Raw genomic sequence first — 27487 nt, forward strand, 5'->3', positions numbered from 1 at the left:
GAGTGTGTGTGATTGATCTAGCCGTAAATGTGGATTTCACAGTTTGCCCGTAAATGACATAATGCCCCAGTAGAATATGGAGGAGATTCCACTGGGGTTTGGCCTGGCTCTGGCCCTGCAGACAAGACAGTCTCCGACCAGGGATAACTCTTAGGGCCTGACAGGCCTGTGTGTGTGTGTGTGTGTGTGTGTGTGTGTGTGTGAGGGGGGGGGGCTCTAAGCAGGGCCATGTGGGCCTGCTGCTGAGAGGCCCCTGCTGAACCTGAAGTGCCTCCTTCAAACACAGAGGAGTAAATGAACTGATCTCTCTATTAGTCCACCCTCCGCACCCTGGCAGGCACGCACACACACACACACACACACACACACACACGCTCTTCAGAGACCCTGCTGAATATTCACTAACCCCTGTGTTTACACACAGTACACACACATTCCTCAAGTGGGCGCACAAATAAATACACACACAATAAAACCACTATCTGATACCACACGACATGCAGAATCTCCCAAAACACACAAACCCTTCTTTCAACTGTCCCCGCTCCCCCTCCCTTAAACACACACACACATAGTCTCTCGCCCTCTGAATGAGCATCCTCTGTCCCCCACACTAGGGATAACAGAACTTGAAAGGGAGTGTACACAGAGCTGCTGGCCCCTGTGTTTGCACACTGTCACCACCGCCCAGAGGACACGCTCCCTCCCTGTCCTCTCCCTCCAGTCTGGAGCTCAGCGTCTGGAGCTCAGCGTCTGGAGCTCAACGTCTGGAGCTCAGCGTCTGGAGCTCAACGTCTGGAGCTCAACGTCTGGAGCACAGCAGGAACCCACCCCTGGGTCCTGCACAACCCGGCCCGGCCTGCCCCGGCCCGCCCCGCCCCGGCCTGCCCCGGCCCGCCCCGGCCTGCCCCGCCCCGCCCCGGCCTGCCCCGGCCCGCCCCGGCCTGCCCGCCCCCGCCCCGGCCTGCCCGGCCCGGCCTGCCCTGGCCCGCCCCGGCCTGCCCGGCCCGTTAGTGAAACATGAACTGATCGAGACCGGAGCGTTTATCAAAACCAAAATATATACAGTATATATTTTTTTTAAAGAACAAAAAAAAGTGATTATTTGAATGAAAAATAATTCCCTCAGGAAAAGGACTCAGAAGAGAGACTGTGTTCACTTCAGAGAGGAGCACTGTCCTTGTTGTCACACTAGTGATGTCAGGAGACCAGGACGTCAGTCCCATGAGAGGGCATGGGAGAAGACTCTGAACATACACTGTATGTATCTGTGCAGATATATTGCAGATGGGTCAGGTGAGTCAATTTGTGGTGTGTGTGTGTGTGTGTGAGTGTGTGTGTGTGTGTGTGTGAGTGTTCTGTGGAAGTTTTAGACTCACCGGCTGCTGCCTCGGCGGCAGAGCTCTGGGAGGCGTCGCCAGTGGATACCACAGAAACGTCGTTGACTGGCGTCCCTGCAGAGGCGGCGGTGGCTGATGGGATAGGAGTGGCGGCGACGGAGGAGCCCGGAGACGGGGTTCCACCCACCTTCTTGGGTGCCACGACGACACTTCTGAAAACAGAAAGATCAAGATGGTTTGATGAGTCGTGGGTGATGATTAAAATGCAAACAAAATATAGTCATAAAACAAACATCATGCAACATTGTCAGGTTGTTATCTATGTACCACATACCAATATTATACATTTTTCTGTAAAAAAAAATACAACCACAGGCCAAACTCCATATCAGACGTGGTACAGACAGAACCAGCGTGACACAGGAGCCCTCTTAGACTGGAGGAGTGATTAGGGCCCATTTCCCAGACAGAGAACATCCTGTAATGGACGCATCCATCTTCCCTCCAATCGATGGCCTCCCTGCAGCAGTCAGTCAAGCCCAACCGACACAGTGATTTATGAGCCTGGCGTTCGGTAACCAGATCCATCGTTTTTATGACCACGTGCACGGACACACCGCTCCCGGTCTCCACGCCGTGACGCAGCCGTGGCCGTCAGCCCACGAGACGGAGGGATGTCTCTCGCCGCAACCTCGAGTGATGCCGGCAGACAGATTTTTTGTTGTTGTTGACTAAACCATCAAATTGGCACTGTACTGAACATACAGTCCTGTACTTCGAGTTTCTAGTTGAAGACATTGTGTCCGTAAGCGAGGGCTAGCATGCTAAGACCTGAGCTATGTACATGACCTGTGGTTGAGCTGAGCTCTCCCTCAGCAGGACGTGAGGACCAGAGGCCAGTGTGTGGACGGGGGGGGGGGGGGGGGCTGTAGTACAGTAGGTCGGTAGACAGACGGGGGGGGGGGGGGTGGGAGGGGGGAACAAAGTCTGGATAAACCTGTCAGATGGAGCTGAGGGTTTGACAGACCACTGGCCGTATCAAAGAGAGTCTGGGCCTGCTTATCAGTGCTGACACAGGGGGAGCACGGCCCTAATCACTACCCACTGCTGCACACACACTCACACACACACACACACACACACACACACATACTCAAAACATACTCCATTCTCTGAACTCCCTGTGTATGCGTGTGTGTGTGTGAGAGAGAAGATAGAGGGGTCTGGTTGAGACACAGAGCTGGCTGGGGTATCAAAGGCTCTGGGCTGATTTAAGGCAGCAGATGAGACATGTTAGAGAGAGAGAGAAGTTACTTTTGGATGCTAAAGACTGACCGCTTGTGACCCCGTGGTGATCTATGGGTACCGTGTGCTACTGGGTAATGTGGCTGCAGCAACACAGATCAACTTTTTTGGAATTACATGAATTGTTTCTCAAATGAATTGAGTGTGTACTCTTATAATACAGCTTAGGTTAACATATCGAGCCTTAATAGTTAAAAAGCTCAAAATGTCATCATACTCAAGATCATTGCTCGTTTTTTTCCTCAGTGACCTGCCATTCCCCGCTGCTACTACAGGAGCTGATAGGCACCTCGGTCAGCCTTGCTGTGTTAGAGTGTGCTTTATAAATAACATTTACTTACTTACTCGTATGCATCTCATTTCCACGTGTCCCAAATTATCAATGGGGTTCGAGTTAGTAGTGTTAAGCTTTAAGTGTTAACGTTTCTACCTTTCAGGCCGTGCTCATAGAGAGAGCAGTATCTGCGTCCCAGAACACACACAGCGGTGTGTTATCTAAGGCAGCCTCTCGGGCCAGACCCTGATACACTGGATCTGGAGGTCAGTCTCAGGGGTGGTGCTGACGTGAAGCACCCAGGGAGGGAGGTGTCGACGGCAGGGAGGGGGGGACATGGGAGACCCCTGGCCTTTCTCTCCTCCATGTGTCACGTGACCTACACAGACTGGGGTGATTGCGAGTGTGTGATTGCGTGTGTACTTGTGTTCCCCGTGTGTGCGTGCGTATGTGCAAAGGATCCGTGTAGATATAGTCCACATACGCGTGTATGTATGAGTGCGTGCACATATGGTTTTGTGTGTGTGTGTATTTTGATGTGCAGGTACGTATACATGCGTGTGTGTGTGTGTGTGAGTGAATGTGTGTGGACTCATGTATCATGGATGAGAACATGTGTAGGCTCTGTGAGTTTGGTTCGCTCCATCTGTTTCCCAGCTCAGGCCTTTCAATTATTCAGCAGGTCATTAGCCACACTTATCGTGAGAGGACGCCCCTGTCGATTAATCAGCTGTCAGAAGGGAGGGGGGGGAGGACTGAGGGAGAGGGGAGGAGGGTGGAGAAGTGATGGGGAGAAATGGGAGAGGTGAGAAGGGGGGAGGAATTGTGATGGGTGGAAGAGAGGAGAGGGGAGATTTTAGGTAAGAGAATGGATACATTATTTAGAGGTTTAACCAACACTGAGCTTGCCTAGTAAAAACAGCCATTCCAGTAATCGGTGCTGTTTCAGTGATCTGCAGAGGGGGGCATCTCACCCACAGCTTGCATGTGTCAGATGCTCGGCCGTGTGCGCGCACGCACACACACACACACACACACACACATGCGCTCACGTACGCACACACACACACGTACTGTATGTGTGCATGTGTGTCTAAAGATTCTCTGGAGCTTTACTCTCATGGCTTATTCATGTTAGGTTGAGGGGGGGCTGTCTAGAACCCCCCCCCAACACACACACAGCTTTGATCTCTCCCCTCTCACCCCCATTTCATGCAACCCTGTGCATGTGAATGCCTACAACGATTTCCATTTACCAAAACAGCCTACCCTACCCAATCAACCCCATGACACTTCCCCCCCAACACTTCCTGTCTATGCCGAGTGCTGATTGGTCGGTATGGCTGGGAGTGGGAGGGGCTTGACCCTGATGACATTTGTGATTTATGAGTGGAGAGAATGGCCTGAAGCACAATTCCTACTTCCAGCTAGCTGGCCTCTCTCCTTATTTAGTGGCAGAAAGAGAGAGACAGAGAGAATTAAAGAGAGAAATAGAGAGTTATAGGGTCCCTCCCAAATGTAGGAAGTTGGAGGAGGGGAGATGTACACTTGTCTACAAGTCTCAAACAACTCACCACCTGTCAAATCTAGCACCTTGACTGTAATATCTTACCTATCTGAAACCTATGTGGTTTTGTGGATAGCATCATGTTAATGTTGTTATGGACAAATAGGTGAATGGACAGACAGGTAGATGGAGTAGTGGAGTCAGGTGGCTGAGCGGTGAGGGAATCGGGCCAGTAATCATAAGGTTGCCAGTTCGATTCCCGGCTGTGCCAAATGACGTTGTGTCCTTGGGCAAGGCACTTCACCCTACTTGCCTCGGGGGGAATGTCCCTGTACTTACTGTAAGTCGCTCTGGATAAGAGCGTCTGCTAAATGACTAAATGTAAATGTAGATGAAAGGAAGGGCAGACAGACACACAGACTAACAGACGGATGGATAAACCTGTAAACAAGCCACATTTTCATTTTTCCGTTCAAAACCCATTGCTGCTGGGCTTGGCTTAGCGTTACCGTTTACTGGGGCTCTAGTTCATAACAGCAAATATGTGCGTTCTCTCCGTCATAACAGGATTCTCCCGGGGGTGGATGGATGGGATCATGAAGTCTCCGGATCAGAACATAAATCTGACTGGATACTTCACCCCCGACCCCCCCCCCATCCCAACCCCCCAGCGTTATCTAGAATATCCTGGTTTGTCCTCATGCATCACACTCGTAAATTCAGCGCCCCCTTCTCCCCTCCTCTCCTCATCCTACCATTCTGTGGTTATGGAGACAGTTAAGGTAACTGAAGACACCCTAACTCTGTCATGTGTTGGACCTAGCAAATCCTAACATGACCCATTCATTTCTAAGTGGACCTGGGAATCCATAATAGTGGTAAAAACACATGCCGGTAAAACATTTATCTCAAACTTTGCTTCTGTGCTACCGGGCTGTAAGTGTGTCAAGAAGACTGTCGGCGTATGAGTCCATTCTTATGAGAACAGAGAAATAAACTGACAGAGAGAGACAGAGAGACAGACAGAGAGACAGAGAGAGAGAGAGAGAGAGAGATACGAGACAGACAATGGGAGGAAGAAACACAGAGAAGGGGAAGAGAGGGAGAAAGAGAGAGAGAGAAACAGAGAGAGGCAGATACAGAGACAGACCCCAGACCTGAAGAGCTCTACTGGAGCAGGAGCCATCAAGATAACTCGGCACCTTAGTGCTGGTGTCTGGGGTGTGTGTGTGTGTGCGTGCGCGTGTGTGTGTGTGTGTAGGGGTGCTAGCCTGAGCACCCCAGCCACTGAGGCCTTCATAACTCGGTTGGGAGGAGAGTTTGGGTTTGGGGGGGGGGGGGGGGGGGTGAGTTCCCTTCCATTGCATTATCCAAAGAGAACTGTCAGCCTCTTCTCCGCCCCCCTCTCTCTTCTCTCCTCTTCTTTCCTCCCTTCTTTCCTCCTCTCCTCTCTCCACTGCTCCCCTCTTCTTTCCTCCCCTCCTTGTTTCTCCTCTCTCTTCCTCTCCTCTGCTCCTCTTCAGTCCTCCTCTCCTCGCTCCTCCTCTACTCGCTCTCCTCGCTCCTCCTCTCCTCCTCTCCTCTCCTCTCTAACTGCCCCAGGAGCCGCTCTAATCCCCCAGATACGAGGAGCGTCCGGAGTCCTGACAGAGCATTCCTTAGATAAAAAGCACGGATCACAGGGATGCCTCGGAATTCCCACAGATTGGGAGGAGGTGGAGTGTGTGTGGCGGCATGTGTGTGTGTGTCAGTACGTGAGAGAGATGGAGAACGTCTTTCTTCCTGACATGAGAACCCTGACTACTGTAGGTGTTTCTCCCGCAGCGGCATGTCTCGCTCTCTCTTTCTCTCCCTCCCTCGCTCAATCTCAGGCTCTCTCCATCTCCCTCTCTCTTAGTAGACTCTCCCTTTGTCTATGTATGCTACTGGGACAATAACCCGTAATGGAAACCAGACCGTCTGTCCGTTCCCTCTCACTTAGCCCCGTCTGTAGCTGGGCTACACCAGCCCCATATGACCGCTCGCCCCCTCACTCCCCTTGGGGGTTGAGGGGGTTATACTTCCAACAAGCCTATCTTCTTTTAGTGGAGGAGAGGAAGGGAGAGAGAGAGAGGGAGAGAGAGAGAGGGAAAGAGAGGGAGAGAGAGGGAGACAGGGAGAGAGAGGGAGAGAGGGAGAGAGTGAGAGAGAGGGAGGGAGAGACAGGCAGAGAGGGAGAGAAAGAGAGGGAGACAGATGAAAAAGAGAGCCATTAAATATCAGTGACATGGTGAAAAGAAACAGCTTCCTGTCTACAGTTAGTCTCGTTTTTAATGCTCCCGTCTCTCTCCCTCTTCCCCCTTTCTCACTCTATCCGTCTCCTCCTTTGCCTCTTTTCTCCCCGTCTTAACCTCTCTTCCAAGCACACTCTCTCTGTTTCTCCCTTCCCTCCCTCTCTTTGACGGACGTCTCTGTTGTTCTGACGTGTTTTGTCCTGAAGAGAGCGTTTTCTGTCGGCCTGTTTTGTTTGTGTGGAGGCCTGCCATAAAGAGCTAAAGCAGTATGGGAGAAAGGAGGGAGTGAGAGAAGGAGGGGGAGAAGAGACGGAGGAGGAGGAGGAAAGGAGGAGCGGGGATCCCTGGGTGTACAAAGAGGCTTGTGGTGAAAGGGGTTTGATGTTGCATCTCAGGTATATAGACTGGAGAGATTCTTTTGATGTTCCGAACACTTCTCAAATGCTATTTCAGGGGATAGCAGGAGAGGACTGCGCTCAAGGAGGCTGGGATTTGTCAACAAAAAAAAACGGAGAAAACATATTAAGCTGCCAAAGTCAAAACCTGCGTGAGTGTGTGTGTCTGACCTGTCGAAGGAGCGGAAGTGGAGCGACTGGGTGCCCTCTCCCACGGCGTCCAGGAAGGTCGGCGGCAGCAGGCTGGGGTCCACCATGATGTCATCGGCGGGCCCGCTCACCAGACTCCGCAGGATGTCCCTCACGTTCTTGCCCTTGGCCTCTGCGGCCGTGTCCAGGCCGCGCCTCACCTCGGGGGAGAGGGTGGAGAGGGCCTCGGAGATGGCGTCCGGCCCGGCGCCGGAGGAGGCCTCAGCTTCGCTGGCGGCCACGGAGGCGTGCTCGTCTCCGATGCCCGAGTCGCGGCGGCGGAGGGACACGCCGTTCTCCAGCTCCAGACCGCCGCTGTCTGCAGGACACATCACACACACAGGAACATTCAGGAACATCCACCTAGACAACTGAAGTGAGTAAGAGGCCTGTTGTGTATTATTGAGGAGCCTGTTGACTAAAGTGAGGGGCCTGTTGACTCCAGTGAGGGGCCTGTTGTGTATTACTGAGGGGCCTGTTGACTCCAGTGAGGAGCCTGTTGTGTATTACTGAGGGACCTGTTGACTCCAGTGAGGGGCCTGTTGTGTATTACTGAGGGGCCTGTTGACTCCAGTGAGGAGCCTGTTGTGTATTACTGAGGGGCCTGTTGACTCCAGTGAGGGGCCTGTTGTGTATTACTGAGGGGCCTGTTGACTCCAGTGAGGAGCCTGTTGTGTATTACTGAGGGGCCTGTTGACTCCAGTGAGGGGCCTGTTGTGTATTACTGAGGGGCCTGTTGACTCCAGTGAGGAGCCTGTTGTGTATTACTGAGGGGCCTGTTGACTCCAGTGAGGGGCCTGTTGTGTATTACTGAGGGGCCTGTTGACTCCAGTGAGGGGCCTGTTGTGTATTACTGAGGGGCCTGTTGACTCCAGTGAGGGGCCTGTTGTGTATTACTGAGGGGCCTGTTGACTCCAGTGAGGGGCCTGTTGTGTATTACTGAGGGGCCTGTTGACTCCAGTGAGGGGCCTGTTGTGTATTACTGAGGGGCCTGTTGACTCCAGTGAGGGGCCTGCTGACTCCAGTGAGGGGCCTGTTGACTCCAGTGAGGGGCCTGTTGACTCCAGTGAGGGGCCTGCTGACTCCAGTGTACCTGTGCTGCGGGAGGACTGGCTCCTGCGAGGCTGCTTCCTCTCATTGTGAGGTTCCAGAATGTCCCGGTACTTAGACACCATGAGGACAGAGATGAAGTAGACCACAGCCAGGGCCAGGAACTGAGCCTGCTTACTGTCCTCCTGTGCGCACACACACGCACACACACACAAGTACACACATTTTATTTGATATTAAAAGCAGGTTTACTAGTAATATTTGTGTGTGTCTGTGTGTGACTAACAATGTCTCTGAAGACCACTGCGCGGAGGCGGTTGATGTCCATGTCCTGTAGCAGGCGGTCCAGGTCTCCGATAGGAGACATCCCACCTGTAACCACGTCAACAGGGCTCTGCAGGAAACACACACACACACAACACAGTGTTACGCCGTTATTGTCAAATTTTTTCACTTGAGATTCAACTTCTCCCAAGGGAGTTGACAGCCAATCAGAAGGTCCCTCCTCATCACCAGAGAGGACATGTTGACGAACCAACCCAGGGCAAGTTCATGGATGGCCAGCGTGGACGACCCCACCCAGCTGTGTCTACAGAGACCTGGGGGCCTTAACATAATGGCTTTACCATGGAGCCACTGCATTATAAATGAGCTCACACACACACACCATGACCCCACACACACACGTGCATTCACAGCTGCAAAAAAACAAAAAACAACCATTTTACTGGAAGTCTGGAAATTGTAAGGGCACTGAGAAAGGCCCGGGTCCGGAGTAACACACAGCAGTGGGCTGGGCTATGAGAAACGAGATAGCAGCTAATTTAATAAGGCTCGGCCATTGTTGTGGAGGATACAAAGGCTTGTGAGCTGCAGCACTCCAGGCTGGGCGCTGGAATGAAAAACAGGACGGCACACAATAGCCAGGATGCCTCATCGCCCTTAAATGGACTGACTCTATTTCAAATCCAGCCCGAACAAAGAGATGTGATCGATTATGTTTGGGTTTCTTCTTTGCAACGCATAGCAGAATGGCTTTTAGGGAAAGTGCCTGAACAACAAGCGATATGAGAAATGGAGAGCGAGAGAAAGATGGAGTGTGTGCGCGGCTAGGGTGAGTGTGTGGGAGGATGGATAGAGGAGATGGAGAGATAGAGAAGAGTCTGGGGGTGGAGTGTGGGATGGGGGGGGGGGCAGGGCGAGGGGGGAGAGGCGACTTGCCTGCGCGGGCATGGACTTAGCAGCTCCCATGAGGCCTTGCATGGCGTTGTGGCCGCGGGCGCAGTCTGCGCCGGGCTTGAAGTGGGAGTGCTGCTGACACTCCAGACAGTTCCTCACAGCCATGGCACACACTGAGGAGAGAGGGAGAGAGAGAGAGGGTAAGAGCGAGAGAGAGAGAGAGAGGGCGAGAAGGACAGAGATTGTGAGATAGCGTGCAGGAGAGAGGGGGAGATTTGGAGAGGAAAAGGGGAGAAAGAAAGAAACCCAGGAGCGAGAGAAGCGAGGGGAGCTAGGAAAGAGAATTAGGGCTTGGAGAAAAAAAAAAAAAAGAAGAAAAAAAAAGCGAGGGTTGAGAGGAGAGGTAGAGGTCAGAGCTCCAGCCAGCACTGGTGTTATTCCTTCACTCGTCCCTGATCCACCTCTCCTCACAAGGTCACAGAGGCAGCACCTGTATGTATCAACCCCCTCCACATGGTCCCCTCCACATGGCCCCCTCCACATGGCCCCCTCCACATGGCCCCCTCCACATGGCCCCCTCCACATGGGCCCCCTCCACATGGGCCCCCTCCACATGGCCCCCTCCACATGGCCCCCTCCACATGGCCCCCTCCACATGGCCCCCTCCACATGGCCCCCTCCACATGGCCCCCTCCACATGGTCCCCTCCACATGGGCCTTCAGTAATGGATGACCAAGCATAGGAGCGCACAAGCGTGTGTGTCCTTGTGCACAACGGTGTGTGCGATTCTGCTTCTGATTAGTGTGTAGTGTGTGTGTGTGCGCGTGCGATTGTGTACAATGGAGCATGCGATTCTGCTTTTGATTAGTGTGTTGTGTGTGTGTGTGTGTGTGTACATTGCCTGGGTCTCCTCCACAGTAAACTACCTCAGAAAACATCACATATTACAGTGTTTGATAACTTCAGGTGGGTCTCTGCCACCAAGCAGCCCCTTAGACTCACTAATCTGATATATAGCAGGCTGCAATTTTCAGCAGCACAATTTCCCCTGGATTTCTTTTCGGTTGTTTTTATTTCCCCAGTTCTTGCTCTGCCATCTTCCCTCTCTCCCATGGTTTCAGTACCTGACAACTGACAAATGTTAACTCGGAACCGTTTAGATTACAGGGGGAATTATTCCGTCTGAAATGGACTCGCTTTTTCCATTAGGGAGCATTCATTCATTCCCGCCATTTATAAAAAAGAAAAAAAAAGAGAGGCGAAGGAGGGAGCGGTGGAGATGGGGGCGAAGACGGAGAGGCGAAACCTTGTTACCGTCTACCAAATCAGATTACGCGGCAGCGACGGTAGAGCATACCTCATCAAATATTCATCTCAGAACGGCGGCGGGCTAAAAGAGTCGGACTCGGTCGGGGACGCTGAGGCAACATCGCGATGTTCAGGAGCTCCACCAATGGGATTTGGCCAGTGAAGGCAGGGGGGGGAGGGGGGGGGGGTTGAAAGTGGCTGTCCGTGTAACAAGGTGATATATACAAAACAGTAGGCCTCCATTGGGTTTACATGTTGACGTGGTGGGAATTTGAGCGCTAAAACGGATACTTTGACATGATCAACCTAAATGAGGGAAATACTGGTGCAGCAGCTCGTGATTTGAATCAGCCGGCATCGTCTCACTAGAGTTTAAGGTGGGGAAAAAGAGAGATGTGGAGAGGAGAAGAGGCGGAGAAGAGAGGGGTGTAGAGGAGGAGAGGAGAGGGGGGCCTCAGCAGTGCCTGAGTAAAATGAATAATTGAAGCCTTTGAAGATCTTTTATTCAGCTTGAGTAGGGGCTGGGCTCTCGGAGCTGTCTGTGGAAAGACTGGGAAACTTTAATAGACTGGAGCATAAGGCGTGGGTGGGAGGGAGGGAGAGGCGGAGGGAGGGGCGGAGGGAGAGGCCTAGGGGCTAGAATCGAGGTCTTTAAGACAGAAACCCACTCATCATGACGGCCATTTTAGAGTGTTGCCAAGCGTGCCGAGGGGTTATAATAACAAGATAAGAGAGGACTGATAGCGAGAGAGAGAGAGAGAGAGAGAGAGAGAGAGAGAGAGAGAGAGAGAGAGAGAGAGAGAGAGAGAGAGAGAGAGAGAGAGAGAGAGAGAGAGAGAGAGAGAGAGAGAGAGAGAGAGAGAGACAGAGGGAGAGACAGAGGGAGAGACAGAGGGAGAGACAGAGGGGGAAAGCTATAGAGAAAGAGAAAGGCAGAGATGGAGGTGGTCTGGAAGGCTATTACGAGCTATGAAGGGAATTAATGAAAAGAAGAGCAGTTGGGAAGGGGCGAGGGAGGACATGGCCGGAAAAGGAAGAGAAGGAGGGGGGATTGGCGATAAGGAAGATGGTGTGTAACAAGAACAGGGCTGTAGGGATGCAGGGGAGAAGGAGGACAGGAGCAGGTGGAAGAGGGGATGAAGGGAGAGGAAGAGGGAGAGATTGTAGGACCCAATGGAAAAAGACAGAAGAAGCTAGAAAACACCCTAGGGGAAAGAGGAGAGGCAGAAGAGGGAGAGGGGAAACAGGGACGGCGACAGAGTGAAGAGGAGAGGCACCGCGCGCTACCCAGTCGGAGGCACTGCCGCAGGATGCCCCCTGACGACATGTTCTTCTCGGCCTCGATCTCGGTGAAGTTGAGGGAGCTGGCGAAGATCAGGACGTCCACCAGGCTGACCAGACGGTGCAGGAAGGTGACGGACGCCTCCACGCTCAGACCCTGCGACGGCTCGATGCTCTCCAGCTCATGCTGAGAGACCAGAGGAGGGAGGGGGAATATGATCATGCAATTCCACTTACAGTGGTACAATCGCACATGCAACTTAATACGTCACTCTTTAAATTGACATTCAGTCTAATCAAGATACAAAGCCGATTAAATTGTGAAATGGACCTAATGGTGTTTTAAACGAATTATGGTAGAATGCAACTCAACCAGAGGCATTGTACAGACTATCAGTTTACTAAATGGAGTAAAAGGGGGTATAGATATTGATAGAAAGACAAAGACATGAGGTATCATGTTGCTACTGTCACAGGGGTCAGACAGTACAAAAAACACGCTAACTGGGTTAGCCATGGACTAACGGTAGCCTAATGTGATTGGGAAAGGTCAATGTGGATGGATCACCTACTTTAGCTGGTAACACACACAAATAAACAAACCTCTTAACCACACTGATAGACAGAAACACACACACACACACACTGACCGAGGAGGAGGTGGCAGCGGAGAGCAGGGGCAGGATGCCCCCACACGCCATGATGAGGTTGTCCACCACCTGGGAGATCAGGTGCACCGTGTTGTGGACAAACACCACGTTCTCATTACTGTTGACAAAGTCCATCACCGTCTTAGTGGAGTGGCTGTGTGGAGTGGAGTGGGAGAGAGGGAGGGATGATTGGAGGGATGGAGAGACAAGAGATGGAGAGCAATGGAGAGAAAGAGAGCAACAAAGAGGATGCAGACAAAAGGAATACCTCAAATCCAGTGTACTTAGATCGTAGGCAGACACTTTCACCACAAAACATCACAATCTAAATGTCACTGCAGAGGCGAAAAGTCAAACACAAAGGCTGTACCTCCTCCACATCTGCACATCCGTCTCTATGGAGAACAGCAGGTCTGTGAGCAGGCGCTGGTGCATGTGGGACCAACGGAACTCTGGGATACGGAACATGGTTGAGCGGCCTGTCGAGCCGGCACCCGCGCCGCTCTGGTCCGCGGACTCTGCTGGCATTGCAGCTGCTGCAGCCTGGGCCTGGCTAGCATCCTGAGGTAAAATGCCATAGAGATGCATGGTCAGTGTTAGCCTAAAAGCTAACTCAAAGCTACAGTGGTTTATGTTCTGGTCTTGTAGATTGTCAATTTCATGCTTTTTGGTGGATGTAAAAAAGAATCCCAAATGATACAATAAGATCCCAAGATTCGTTCTTGGTGGATGTTGTTTTATAGTTGGGTTTGGTAGGTCTCAGGCATTATAATTCACCTCACATAATATGAATGTTATATGTCAGTCAGAAAATAATCACACACTCTGTAGAGTTACTGGTGAGACTGAAGATATTACTTATCACATACACTGGTAGATGTTCCCTTCAGTTCCAGTCTCTCCGTGTCCGAGGCTATGCTGGACACATCTAGCCTAGCGATCTTGATCTCTTTGGTCTTTATGAAGGAAGATGAAGATGAGGAGGCTTCTGGAACGTCCTTCCCTGCTTCAGCAGCACCAGAGGTGGGGTTCTGGACGTCTGTGCTGGGGGTCCCTGAGGCCTCTTCTACGGTTGTGTTCCCTGCAGGTAGCGGTTCCGGAGCTGGGACGGCTGCTGGGTCTGGGGTCAGAACACTGGAGTCTGACAGTGCTGTGGCCTCCGAAGCTGCAGGGGGCGCTGTGGTGTCTTGAGCTTGTCCTGTGGTTGGGAGGTCAGTGCTGGAGGCAGTCGTGTTGTCAGTCTCGAGGGACTGTGAGGTACTCTCCTGTACTGTTTCTGCTGATGGGGTCACCTGACTCTCCTGTACTGCTGATGGGGTCACCTGACTCTCCTGTACTGCTGATGGGGTCACCTGACTCTCCTGTACTGCTGATGGGGTCACCTGACTCTCCTCACTGTCTACTCTTGCATCGTCCTTCCCTTCATCTGCCCTACTCTCTTTCTTCTCCTCCGTCTCCTCCTCCTCCACAACAGTCTTATTTTCCTCCTCAGCTTTTACCTCCTCTTCAGGCTCCTCCTCCACCTCCTTTTCTCCACCTCCTCTTTCTCCACCTCCTCTTTCTCCACCTCCTCTTTCTCCACCTCCTCTTTCTTCACCTCCTCTTTCTTCACCTCCTCTTTCTTCACCTCCATCTTCACCACTCCTTCTAAATTGTCCTCCTTTTCTCCCTTCTCCTCCTTCGCTTTTTCATCCTTTTCTCCCTTGTCCTCCTCCACCTTTTCATCCTCCTCTGCTTCATCGTCGGCTGTCCCGGAGGCAGAAACGTAGGACTCCTCCTCTAAACTGTCCTCGACATCGCTAGCGCGGAGCTGGTCGCTAACGGACGCCGCGTCCACGAGATCCTTGGTGAAGAGCGAGGCTTCCGAAGACGGCACCTCTTCCTTGGTATCCTTCGTCGGTTCGTTCAGAGAGTTCTCCTCTGCCACCGAGGTGGACGTTTCTGCCTTGTCGTTGTCCGTTTCTGGTGCCTCGGGGTTTGCCGTGTCATCCGTTTCCGTGGCGACGGTGCTAGGGGCAGCTTGGGCATCGGCGGCGGCTTTGTCGGTGGGGTTCTGAGTCTCAGTGGGAGCCTGGTGCTCGCTGACCTCAGGACCAACTCCATCTTCTGCTGGTCTGTCTTCCTTAGTCTTGTCTTCATCATCTTCCCCCTCCGTGGGAGACTCCTTCTCTTTAATCAGCTTCTCTTCTTCTTCCTCAGCCATGGCCAGGATGTTGGACACGGTGACAGGTGTGTGTCCCCGCTCGCCTTCGCCCTCTGGTGGACTGGAGGCGGAGGAGGGCGTCGCAGAGGCGGCGGAGGTGGAGGAGGGCGTCGCAGAGGCGGAGGCGGGGTCGGCGTCTGCGCCGGCCCCGTCCCCGCTCTGGGCTCCAGCCTCGTCCACGGTGAGCTCGATCATGGTGGAGGGCGCCGTCTCCTCGGGGTGCTCGCCGTTGGCGCGGGTCAGCAGGTCGGAGACGCGGCTGGCGCCGGACACGGTACGGATGTGGGCGTCGCTGCCGTCAGAGCCCAGCCTCTGGTACTGGCGGAACATGTGCGAGAGGCTGTCCTTGTGTTGCTCAAAGGTCACCTGGAGACAGACAACACGGAAGGGGTCAAGGGACACACCGTTAGTGCCGGTCTGCTAGTGCCAAGCACAGGAACAAGCTGGTAAAAATTCTACAGTGATTTAGATGTACTAGGAATGTGGAAGCCTTTAAAACAAATGCACAGTCTTAACTCCTGTGATACATGTTGACCTTCTGATAAGACTGGACTGGTCTGGCAGTTGAGGAAGAACCCATCCATGTTAGCCATCAAAGATTATCAGCAGATACATGTGCGTATGTGCTTGTGTGTTCGTGTGTGCAGTGGCAGTGTTGTGTGGAGAATGTGTGTGTCTGGCATTGGCAAGTTCTCCTGCTCCTAATTTAGCAGCCTGCATTAATCACCAGGCTCTGAGGACAGAAAGTCAAAGTCTGGTCCCAGGGTTGGGGGCTGCAGCTGAACACACTCTGCAGTTTTCCCCCTTCAGGGCATTTCAATGAGAGAGAAGAAGGGGTGTGGGGGGGGTTGAAAGAAATGGATTGAGAAGGTATGGAAAGAGAGAGTGACAAAAAGAGAGGAGACCAAAAGAACCTGATTATTTGTAATTAATTAGCCGTTATTGTGCTAAATTAGCCTGCTACAAGGCCGCCCATTAATCTTCGCTAGCGGGAAACAGTGATTGGTAATCCATAGTTGTTTTCTCAGAGTGCAGGGCCCGCACTATATGCATCAACAGTCACAAACACAGCCCATCTATGGGCTAGTGATTACACAGCTAGGCTTCCAATTTCCCCATTAGTTTCTGCTTAATGTGACATTTAGCATTTTTTTTTTGCAATTAGCGATAAAAGCATGCATGGTTTAGCGCTGGAAAACTGTGTAGAGTGGTGCGGTGCAGCGAGTTAAGTCACCGAGCCGGGGATGACGGCATTTGTGCATAAATATGATGTATGCCGGCCTTAAATGGGCTCAGTGGAGATAGAGTTACACTTAGAACCGGGCTATTTTACAGAACGTCTGTGGTTTTGAATGTGCGCTCAGTGCTACTATACGGGCACGGAGCTTTGGGTGGGCTATGTGTCAGCACCGGTTTAATGTAATTTCATTCTGGACCGACGTTTTGGCGGGGACAAGGTGGGGTACGGAAAAATGGTACAGTGCTGTAGAAAAACAGTGCAGGCTTTGCTAATGTGACAGCTAACATGGTATTAGCTGGACACTCCTTAGCCAAATCATACAAATGACTCCCAGTGTGTGGTGAATGGCATAGTTCATAGTAAAAACACAAAATGCTATGGTAAACATTACAGCATCTGAACACCTGTAGGCCCCTCACATTCTTCTTCCACAACCTCATTCACACATTAAATATATGCACATTGTAGCCCACAAATCTGGATGGATGACAAATGTCCAGAAACACAAGCTGAAGAGTTACAACTAAACAGATCGATCGCCACAAAGTGAAATCCCCAATTTTAAGTGTAATCTTCTTTTAACTGCATTGACGCATGGTAGTCTGATGAGGTGAGGTGGGGGGGGCTGAATGCTGGTCTGAGATCAGTGTGGACCCCCAGTGTCAGTCTATGGGGTGAGGGCACTGGGTGGCTGAATGCTGGTCTGAGATCAGTGTGGACCCTAGTGTCAGTCTATGGGGTGAGGGCTCTGGGTGGCTGAATGCTGGTCTGAGATCAGTGTGGACCCCCAGTGTCAGTCTATGGGGTGAGGGCTCTGGGTGGCTGAATGCTGGTCTGAGATCAGTGTGGACCCCCAGTGTCAGTCTATGGGGTGAGGGCTCTGGGTGGCTGAATGCTGGTCTGAGATCAGTGTGGACCCCCAGTGTCAGTCTATGGGGTGAGGGCTCTGGGTGGCTGAATGCTGGTCTGAGATCAGTGTGGACCCCCAGTGTCAGTCTATGGGGTGAGGGCTCTGGGTGGCTGAATGCTGGTCTGAGATCAGTGTGGACCCTAGTGTCAGTCTATGGGGTGAGGGCTCTGGGTGGCTGAATGCTGGTCTGAGATCAGTGTGGACCCCCAGTGTCAGTCTATGGGGTGAGGGCTCTGGGTGGCTGAATGCTGGTCTGAGATCAGTGTGGACCCCCAGTGTCAGTCTATGGGGTGAGGGCTCTGGGTGGCTGAATGCTGGTCTGAGATCAGTGTGGACCCCTAGTGTCAGTCTATGGGGTGAGGGCTCTGGGTGGCTGAATGCTGGTCTGAGATCAGTGTGGACCCCTAGTGTCAGTCTATGGGGTGAGGGCTCTGGGTGGCTGAATGCTGGTCTGAGATCAGTGTGGACCCCTAGTGTCAGTCTATGGGGTGAGGGCTCTGGGTGGCTGAATGCTGGTCTGAGATCAGTGTGGACCCCCAGTGTCAGTCTCTGGGGTGAGGGCTCTGGGTGGCTGAATGCTGGTCTGAGATCAGTGTGGACCCTAGTGTCAGTCTATGGGGTGAGGGCTCTGGGTGGCTGTGCCCTGGCCCACGTGGAGCTTAACAGTTCAGAGTCTGGGAGTTGCATTTAGATCAATAGATAAGGAGCGACCGCAAAACAAAGGGGAAAATGGGGAAGGCTGTGCGGCGCTAATCCGGTTAGCTAAATGCAATCCCTCCTCCCCCTCCTCCTCCTCCACCCACAAATCAATGACGGCTGGTGCAGTTCCACACAAGATGGAGCTCTCCTGCTTCTTCTCTGGCCTCCTCCTCTCTCCCCTGCCACCCTCCCCTCTCTCTTTACCACTGCTTGTCCCTGCCTCTCTTCCTCTCCCTACCGTATCTCTGGAGCCTCGTTTCCCCCCTCTTTCCTATCTCTTTTTTTGCAAGCTGTAGTGGTAATAAGACTGCAGACCAGGTCTACTGGAAGCCAGAAAATAGATCACTGCAACCCCATGATTAGAACAGCGCAAGACTTTGTGACCATTACCCAGTTCTAGTGAGCCCTTAAAATCGCATTGCCATTTCAAGGCCAGAATAGTGACGCTGGATGGACAAACTTAAAACAAGAAGCCTATTGACGAATTAAATGGGCGAGAGTGATGAGCACAAGTGTATCTATCACCTTCTGCCAATGAGGATATTCTTCCTCCAGTGGTGTGTGTGTGTGTGTGTGTTTGTGTGTGTGTGTGTGTGTGAGGGGGGTCATTATCTGACACTGGTCAATGGTCTGTCCATGTTCTCTCTTTCCTCCCTCTTTTGTGGGCCTGTCGATCTGTCTATGCCGGCCCAGGATTCCACAATACCCCGAGTCTACAGGCTGCCAGGAGTACAGCGCGTCTCAATAACAGTGGCAGCCATCTTAACCCTGGATCCATACACACGTCTTGTCTTTCCAATGAGCTCCGGATAGCCCGAGTGTTCCGTACCGGACACAATGGAGATCGTTACAGCTCAGCTACTGTTGGTGTTTAGGGTTCAGTTGGTGTTTGTTTGTTTCCCCTTTGTAAATCTTTAAAGATCACAGGTGATAAGAAACAGCTCCTAGGCTGGCTTAAAGGACGGGGAGACCTTCATCAACGAGTTTCTCTGTTTTGGGGGAGTTGTTCCTGGCTGTCTAGCTCCTTTGTGTGTCGAGCTGAGGAAAGGGGGCACCTTGTGGGGATGAGGTAGTGTGTGAGAGTGGGGGGTGGACGGGGGTGTGGGGGGTGTTTGTATGTGTGGGTGTCTGTGAGTGTGGTAAAGGGATGTGTGTGTGGGGGGGGGGGGTGTTTGTATGTATGTATGTGTGTGTGTGTGTGTGTGTGTGTGTGTGTGTGTGTGTGTGTGTGTGTGTGTGTGAGTGTGTGTGTGTGTGTGAGTGTGGGTGGGTGGGAGGGGGAGATGTTGGTGTCTGCAGCCCACCTGCTGCAGCATCTGTCCATTCGTACAGTGCATGGCTCATTCTGGCTCGGCAACACGGACATGCATGTGAAGAGTCTACGCTCTCAGTCAAACAAAGTAGGAAACAGACTTAAGCTTTTCGTCAAACATAACTGTCAATAACTGTTACCATTGTGCCCCATCTCCTGTGTGCATGTGCTGGCTACTCTATGCAGCCTGTTTACAAACTGCAGGGAGGCTTATAAACCATCCGAATCACTGGCATCTGGCTTGTCGTTGCCTTAACTCAGGCTGGATCTAGGGTTAGGGTCTAGGACAGGGTCTAGGACAGGGTCTAGGACAGGGTCTAGGACAGGGTCTAGGGTTAGGGTCTAGGACAGGGTCTAGGACAGGGTCTAGGACAGGGTCTAGGGTTAGGGTCTAGGACAGGGTCTAGGACAGGGTCTAGGACAGGGTCTAGGACAGGGTCTAGGACAGGGTCTAGGGTTAGGGTCTAGGACAGGGTCTAGGACAGGGTCTAGGACAGGGTCTAGGGTTAGGGTCTAGGACTGGGTCTAGGACAGGGTCTAGGACAGGGTCTAGGACAGGGTCTAGGACAGGGTCTAGGGTTAGGGTCTAGGACAGGGTCTAGGGTTAGGGTCTAGGACAGGGTCTAGGACAGGGTCTAGGACAGGGTCTAGGGTTAGGGTCTAGGACAGGGTCTAGGACAGGGTCTAGGACAGGGTCTAGGACAGGGTCTAGGACAGGGTCTAGGACTGGCACTAGGTCAGGCAAGGTATGTTGCCACCGCAACATAGGCAATAAATCAGCAATAAAATCCTGACTACAATCATCACACTACATATCACAATTTATTTATCAACAGCAGCATTGAGGGAGGTGTGTGTGTGTGTTTGTGTGTGTATTTAAGAATGCGTGTATGTATTTATCTAGAGACTCCCAGCAGGCTTGTTATATTAACAAAGCCTTGTTTCTCTGATTGTGGAGCTCAGATGAATAGTCAATGTGTTCACACACAGCTTCCTGGAGCCCTGAAGTGAAGCACAAGAGAAGGAAATGTGTCTGTACTGCTCGTGCACACACACACACATACACTTGCACGCACACGTGTTTGAACACACCTGCATGAAGACACACACACACAAGAAGACGAACATATCAACACACACCTGCATGAACACGCACGCGGGCAGGCACATGTGCGCGCGCACACACGCACGCACGCACGCACGCACACACACACACACACACGGCCCCGCAGCTGTGGGAGGAGAGAGCAACAGTGACAAACAGCCTTGGTGCTACAAAGGTGGCAGGAAATCTATCAAACGGGACAATAAAATTGCAATTGAGTTTCTTTAGCTTTTTTATAGCAGATGCATGTATCTTGATGGCTAGCGCCCGCTGCCCCTATCCATTTCACAGGCTGGGGCCCTACTGGGGGTGTGTGTCATTGTGTGTTTGTGTGTGCTATTGAGTGTGTGGATGGTGCAGGAAAGTGTGTTTGTGCGTATGCCTAGTTGTGGGAATATTTGGTGTTGGCGTGTGTGTGTTTATATGTGTGATTGTGTGTGTGTACCACTGTTTTTAGATCAGCGCTTTGGCTTTCGTAAACAGAGCCAAGCAGAAACAGCATTAATCTTGTGCAATTATATGAAAAAGGCAATTACAGGCCTTGTCTCGCTCCGAGAGCAATGATCAATTTCTTTACACACTTGTACAGCGGCAGGTTAGCTGGTGTAAACAGTGAGTGCTACACCCTGTGTGGAACCTGCTAGAACAATAAGCAGAGGTCTATGGAGACCCCCACGTGAGCAAGCTGCTGTTTATAAACTGGGAGTCACTTTGGGTTAGTTGTTGCAACTCGGTACACTGGTGAAATTGGAACAAGCCTCCAGTATGTGAGCGTATAGGACTCAGCACTGTATTCTGAGGATTTCTGAAATTACATTATTTGGAGGCAATGTTGCGATAATTGTTACGATTGTGAAATATTTAAACCCTGTTGTTTCTACAAAATTGGTGATAAAGGAGTGTAATGCATTATTTCTTCACTGCTGATCATTTTGATTTGGATATGTTTAATTTTGATATTTTGTAAATGTTTTGTTTAATTATTGTGCAATATATTGTGGCCTGCAAAGCAACAAATGTACACTATTTAGAGATATACTATTGGAACGGGAAACAATAGTGAGTGCTGTGTTATTCTGAACAGTCGGTCCAAAGCAGTTGTCTTTTTCTTAGCTCATAATCTCTACAGCTGCTTTGCTAAACGCTGGCCTTGCTCAGGATAACAGAACTCATCCAGACCGATCTGGATAAACAAATAAACCCTCTCCCTCCAGCTTCTGGACTGGTTCCACAGGTCCGAGGTGAGGACACAAATAAGAGGACAGTAGGACAGTCCCTGAGCTACTGGCTAAACAGTGTAACTCTGCCCCCTAGTGGCGGAGATGCCTTACAACACCCTGAAGCGTCAGAACACAGCACCCATCCACCTCCACGAGAAAATATACTTTTCCGACCTCGCCAAAAAAACTGGCAGGTTTAAGAAATTCCCAAGACCACAATCTGACATGGAGCGAAATTACTTCACTGCCCTGGACCTGAGTGGAGTAACACAATATCAACACAACATTTCTAAGCAGACCGACCTTTTCAGATGGAGTTTTGGGGGGAAATAGGAAGCGCCAGGCGTTTATTTTTAACTGTGCGCCGTGCAAAAGAGCTGAAATTCTAGACCTAAATAAATGAAAGGAACAGGCCTGATTCCAATCAGGTTTCCAAGCTGCAGAGCTCACATCCGAAACAGTGTTTGGTTTTCCCATAGCTGAATCTGATGAGCACTAACAAGTAGTGCTATATTACTGAGCATGCATGACACAGCCAGGGTAGCTGAGGGGAGACTCTGAGAATAGGCCCTCAGTCTCCTCTAAGGTGGGTTCTCTAAGTTCTTCTGATCCAGGAAGTAAACCAAGGCGCTGACTGCTCCCATTGAGAGTTAGCTCAGACTTGATGTGTGAGTGGCCTGATACATTACATTTAGTCATTTAGCAGACGCTCTTATCCAGAGCGACTCACAGTAAGTACAGGGACATTCCCCCCGAGGCAAGTAGGGTGAAGTGCCTTGCCCAAGGACACAACCCCATTTTGCATGGCCGGGAATCGAACCAGAAACCTTCTGATTAATAGCCCGATTCCCTAACCTCAGCCATCTGACTCCCTGATCCAACCTGGAGCAGGGTTTTAAGCATGCGTGCCTGCGTCCAACGCACGTCACTGTAAGAGAGACGGAGCGAGTGAGGGGGAACAATAAGAAAGAGAAGTCAGGAGACATAGAGAGCGAGGGAGATGGGGTGGAGGAGATAGGGGAGTGAGCGAGGACAGTTCACAGAGGCGGAAAAGAGAGCGGGGAGACAGATCGTGTGTGCGCCTGTGTGAGTTCAGGTGCTAATGAGCGCTCTGACCTTGGAGTGGGTGATGGACAGCGTGTCCACCCACACGCGCCAGCCGCCCCACTCGTACTTGATGGCGTGGTAGAGCAGGATGCGGAAGATGGCGTACACCATCTCTGTGATCTTGTGCTCCTCGCTGTTCCTGGGGTTGATGAAGCACAGCGAGAGCATCCACTCCTGCCACACGGAGCACTGCAGCAGGCTCCTGAGGGGACACGCACACACCAAACATGTGTGTTAGGCTGCGACAGGCACAAGATGCTCATAGACATGAATGACATTTACATTTACATTTTTACATTTAGTCATTTAGCAGACGCTCTTATCCAGAGCGACTTACAGTAAGTACAGGGACATTCCCCCCGAGGCAAGTAGGGTGAAGTGCCTTACCCTTCCCGACATGCACTGCATGTGAAGATTTACATCAACAGAGCCAAAAGAATGAACCCCTCAAAAGAATGGATCAGTATTGGCTGGTTTACTTATAAGAGAGCTCCTTTAAGGACAAAGTGTGAGTATTAAACTGTTAGTGCACTATGAGATGGTAGCTGTCGCATCAGACAGAGCAGGCATTAACCTGGACATAAAACCTGGTACAGTATAGCACTGTTCTCCAGGGCGGGCAGTGTGTGTGTGTATTTGCCGAGAGGTGTGTGTGTGTGCGTGTGCCAAGGAAGTGTGTGTGAGTGTGTCTGCATGTGTGTGCCAGAGAGGGTTTTCCTATGTGTGTGTATGTATGAGGAAAGTCTGTGTGTGTGCATGCTCCAGAGAGGTTTGTGTATAACGTGGGTGTCTGTGTCAGAGAGGTTTGTGTGTGTGTGTGTACCAGGAAGATGTGTGTGTGTGTGTATCAGGGATATATTTGTGTGTGTGTGTGTGTGTGTGTGTGTGTGTGTGTGTGTGTGTGTGTGTGTGTGTGTGTGTGTGTGTGTGCGTGTGTGTGTGTGTGTGTGTGTGCGTGTGTGTGTGTGTGTGTGCGTGTGCGTGTGCGTGTGTGCTTACCTCCGGTTGTCACGACTGTTGTTAAACAGTTTGATCATGTCGGACAGGAAGATCCTGCGCACCTCCATGGTCTCAGGGGAAGGGGGAGAGTTCTTCAACAGGGCAGCGATCACCTTCAAGATCTCTGTCAAAACACACACACACACAGCTTAGCTGCTCCACTCCACACAGCCAGGCACCCGAGCTGGGCTGAGGGAAGTTGTGCTCTGTACAGCAACTGTGTATCGTGTTGGATTCCATTTCCGAAAACCATATTGCTAATGTTTCTATTGCTATAGGGTTCAATTGCGATTTTTCTATTATTATTGGGTTCTATTGCTTTAGGGTTTCTATTGCAATTGGGTTCGAAAGCAATTATGTAATATTACTATTGGGTTTTGTTATTGAGAGTTCTAATGTTACAGGGTTATTTATACTGTTATTGAGTTGTATTGCTAAAGAGTTCCTCTCTATTGCTAAGGCTGAGAGACAAAGAATGTTTTTTTTATTGAATGCAGTTCCACCACTGTGTCCATGAAGATTTCGAAATGAGCATTTGCTCACCCCAAACTACAGCACAGGCTAATATACTTTGTCAGTGTCAGGGGATCAGTGTTGGAATAAATCTGATCTCAACTCGACAATAAAATCAGACATTCATGGAAGCGTGTGTAAACGGCTTCGCCATAAACCAACGCTGGTCTCCAGGAGAAATCTGAAAATCGTCGGGAACAACCCAATATATACACATACCAAACACACACAAAAAAGAGTCCAAAGAAATGTGCAGGATAAATCCCTGGTCAGTGATCTGTATCACACTGTGGTGGTTTGGTCTATCAAGAGGAGGAGCCTTCCCCTCCTGACCCCCGCAAGCCGCCTTTAGTTAACCCAATGAGACTGGCTGTTTAGATGAATTATGTAGACAATGTCCGTGTCCATTTGCTTGAGTAGATAGAGAGTGAGAGTGAGAGTGAGAGTGAGAGTGAGAGTGAGAGTGAGAGTGAGAGTGAGAGTGAGAGTGAGAGAGAGAGAGAGAGAGAGAGAGAGAGAGAGAGAGAGAGAGAGGTGCTTGGGTTTCACTTGTCTTGCACTAGACCTTGGCGGTAACCCATACCCCCATCGCCTCCCTCTCTCCCTCTCTCCCTCTCTCCCTCTCTCCCCCCCCCCCCCCCCTCTCTCTCTCTCTCACGGCTTTTTGGATGCTCAAATTATGAGTCGCTGAAGACTCGCCGGCCAGAAAATCACTCCGGCATGTACACAGTACCACTATGGGATAGAGGGAGAGGAATGGAGGTGAAGAGAAGAGGGGGGTGGATTTGTTCCACCCTCCATTTGGTCTTGGTTCCCCCCCCCCCCCCCCCCCACGTTAATTTGAGAAAAAACGATACTTCCCAAGCACTTTTTGATTGGCTCTGACGTTACTAAAGACTGCAATCAGGGGCCATTTTGGGGCTCGGCCGCAGATGAAATCAGGAGGCACACGGAGTAGAGGAGAGGAGAGGCAGACCGCCCAGCTGCTCCTTCAGTCTCCTAGCTCAGGGGGGCTCAGATGCAGATGCTCGCTGGCTGGCTGGGTAATACACATCTACAGCCATGATAGACTGGGAAATGGGGAGCACTCTAACAGAATAAAGGTTTGTGGGTAATCAATGTGTGACTGTATGGACCTTGCCTGTCAGATTAGGGCTGGTTTTAAAGTAAACCTTGGCCGTGATTACGGCAAGCTAAGGTTTCGGTTTTTCGGGGAGACGGGTTTAGATTTCCGTGTGTGTGTGTTTCTCTGTGCAGCTAAGCACTTTGATTTCCACATATGAAAAGATTTTGAGAACTGCCATTCCAAATTGGAGGTGAGTAATGGTCTGAAAATACTAGACCGAGAACAGGATGGGACGGTGAACATTGATCAAAGCCGTGAGCTTGCTATTCCAGCTTGTTATGTTGCATCATACAGAAACTAAGCCATTTCTGCTCGTAATGAGAGCCCAGAATAAAAACACAATTCCAGCAGAGAGAAAACAGTGGGAACTTCTGGAAGTATTACTTGAATTTCCAGGATAGGAATAATAAAAGCACACATCAAACAAGGACAGGGTCCTATTTCTGGCTTCATTTATGGTGCTTCTAATGGCCACTGCATACTTTAGGACAGTGAAGTGCAACAATGGCTACAAAATATATTTTTTTAAATTCTCACTTCTCTACTGCTACGTTCTGATACAATTTAAAACGTTTATTATAATTGTCTTTATCTATACTAGTAAAACAAATTAAATGTAGCCTACGAAAACAGACTTAGAGGATATACTTGATGCTGCTACTCACGTGGGTTGAGGATCTTGACGGTGGAGTCTGGGTCTGGATGCTGCTTGTGGATCACTTGGGTGCAGATCTGTTCAGTCAGGATCTGGAGAGAGGGAGCCCAAACACTGATCACTCACAGCCACTATGCACTGGGCCACACACAAACCATCCATCACATCCACAAAACATGGATTTGAGGAAAATAACCAAAGTTTTAAAGTTTTTAGATTTTGGACTGAAATGAAGCTTACTACAGTTCAGAGTATGGCACATTGATGCACTGTAATATTTTCTACGCGTTCAAAGACATGATGCAACATTACTATATCATTACAATATAGCTAGATAAATTAAACATAGACATCTTTCAATTGAAAATATGGTTCTTCGCAGAACTAAAAATGGTTTTAAATGTTCTCAGTGTTTTTTGAAACTAGGAGGTTTATTTCAGGCAATGGCAAAATTTCAGGATGTGGTGATAAGGTACTTGAACAAAAACAATAACGTTCAAATCAAACAAACCACCAACAGGTACAAATGTTCTGCATACAATACACACTAATACTATGGAAATTTGTTTTGCGTAATTTAGTAATGCACAAAGCAAGCAAAAGTGGATAACATGAATAATTATAAGTATTACACCAGACAGACACCAATGAAGATAACAGTAACACACACAAGTGTACATACACACACACACACACACACACAGTCGTAGACTGACCTCAAACAGCACGTTATAGGTGGTCATGCTGAAGGGGCTGGAGTGCAGCATGAGGCGCTCGGTGAGCAGGGAGAAGAGGCCGTGACCCAGCATGACCTCAGCCTTCCTCCTGTGGGTGGAGTCAACAGGTCAAAGGTCAACCTACCCTTTACTGTACCATACAATGCATTACACTATTCTGTCAAATACTGTGCAGAGCGTTGAACACCCCCCCCCCCAATTTAAAAAAAGCTATATTAAATTAGCTCACAGTTTAAACAAATAATTTATCTTCCTTGGTGACAAGGAATTTCCGAGGTCTGTGAATGACGAGAAGGGCTTGATGGAATTTGAGACCCACGGACGTATAACTCAGCAGAGCTCCAGAACACAGTGTAGTAAATGAAGGAGGAAATGAAGGAGAAGCACCCTGCTGGGTACCAGTGACCCGGCAGGATCCGGACCAGACACATCTTTCATCTCCTCCAGAGTGTCTGTACATACTTGGGGAAGATTACTGGAAAAATGGGCCTGAATGTCAAACACCCAGAGTAAGAGTCGCTGTACTGAGGAGGGCGGGAGCGAAGGCTGAGCCCAGGGCTGGGGCTGGGGCTGCGAGGATTAAGGCTAGGATAGCAGAGTTAAGGCCAGGGCCAGGGTTGGGGCCGGGGGGCTGGAGCTAAGGACTGGGACCAGAGACTCAGATGGGTCTGGCGTGGTACTGCAGTTTGGGACCAGGAGCCAGGAGGTTCGGCCAGGGAGCCGAGGCCAGCATGAGCACTGATCAAAAGGTTGGAGATCAAACAGAAAGAGAGCGGCAAAATCGAGCCGTACCTCCCCCCCCCCCCCACCACAACCCTGCATCTCATCCAGCAAACCTCTCCTCCCGCCCTCCCCTGACAAATTCAGACAGCAATCTTAATTGCTTGGAGAATCAAAGGGAGCTTTAAA

The 27487-nt window shown here is 50.7% G+C and overlaps 1 protein-coding gene across 1 annotated transcript in view; it reads right to left on the reverse strand.

Annotated features, from left to right (window-relative positions):
* Positions 1–27487, reverse strand: part of lrba (LPS-responsive vesicle trafficking, beach and anchor containing) — a 168342-nt gene that overhangs the window by 103040 nt on the left and 37815 nt on the right. Inside the window, exons 18-32 of the mRNA XM_062478203.1 lie at positions 26558–26666; positions 25852–25933; positions 23548–23671; positions 22558–22750; positions 14320–15321; positions 13622–14266; positions 13123–13313; positions 12753–12906; positions 12109–12289; positions 9555–9685; positions 8620–8727; positions 8377–8518; positions 7266–7602; positions 1380–1552; positions 832–1025 (exon numbers count right to left, since the gene is read on the reverse strand). Of these exons, the coding sequence (XP_062334187.1) occupies positions 832–1025; positions 1380–1552; positions 7266–7602; positions 8377–8518; positions 8620–8727; positions 9555–9685; positions 12109–12289; positions 12753–12906; positions 13123–13313; positions 13622–14266; positions 14320–15321; positions 22558–22750; positions 23548–23671; positions 25852–25933; positions 26558–26666 (3766 nt within the window). The remainder of the gene's footprint in view (positions 1–831; positions 1026–1379; positions 1553–7265; positions 7603–8376; positions 8519–8619; positions 8728–9554; positions 9686–12108; positions 12290–12752; positions 12907–13122; positions 13314–13621; positions 14267–14319; positions 15322–22557; positions 22751–23547; positions 23672–25851; positions 25934–26557; positions 26667–27487) is intronic.

Source organism: Osmerus eperlanus, chromosome 14, assembly GCF_963692335.1.
Source record: "Osmerus eperlanus chromosome 14, fOsmEpe2.1, whole genome shotgun sequence".
Lineage (NCBI taxonomy): Eukaryota > Metazoa > Chordata > Actinopteri > Osmeriformes > Osmeridae > Osmerus > Osmerus eperlanus.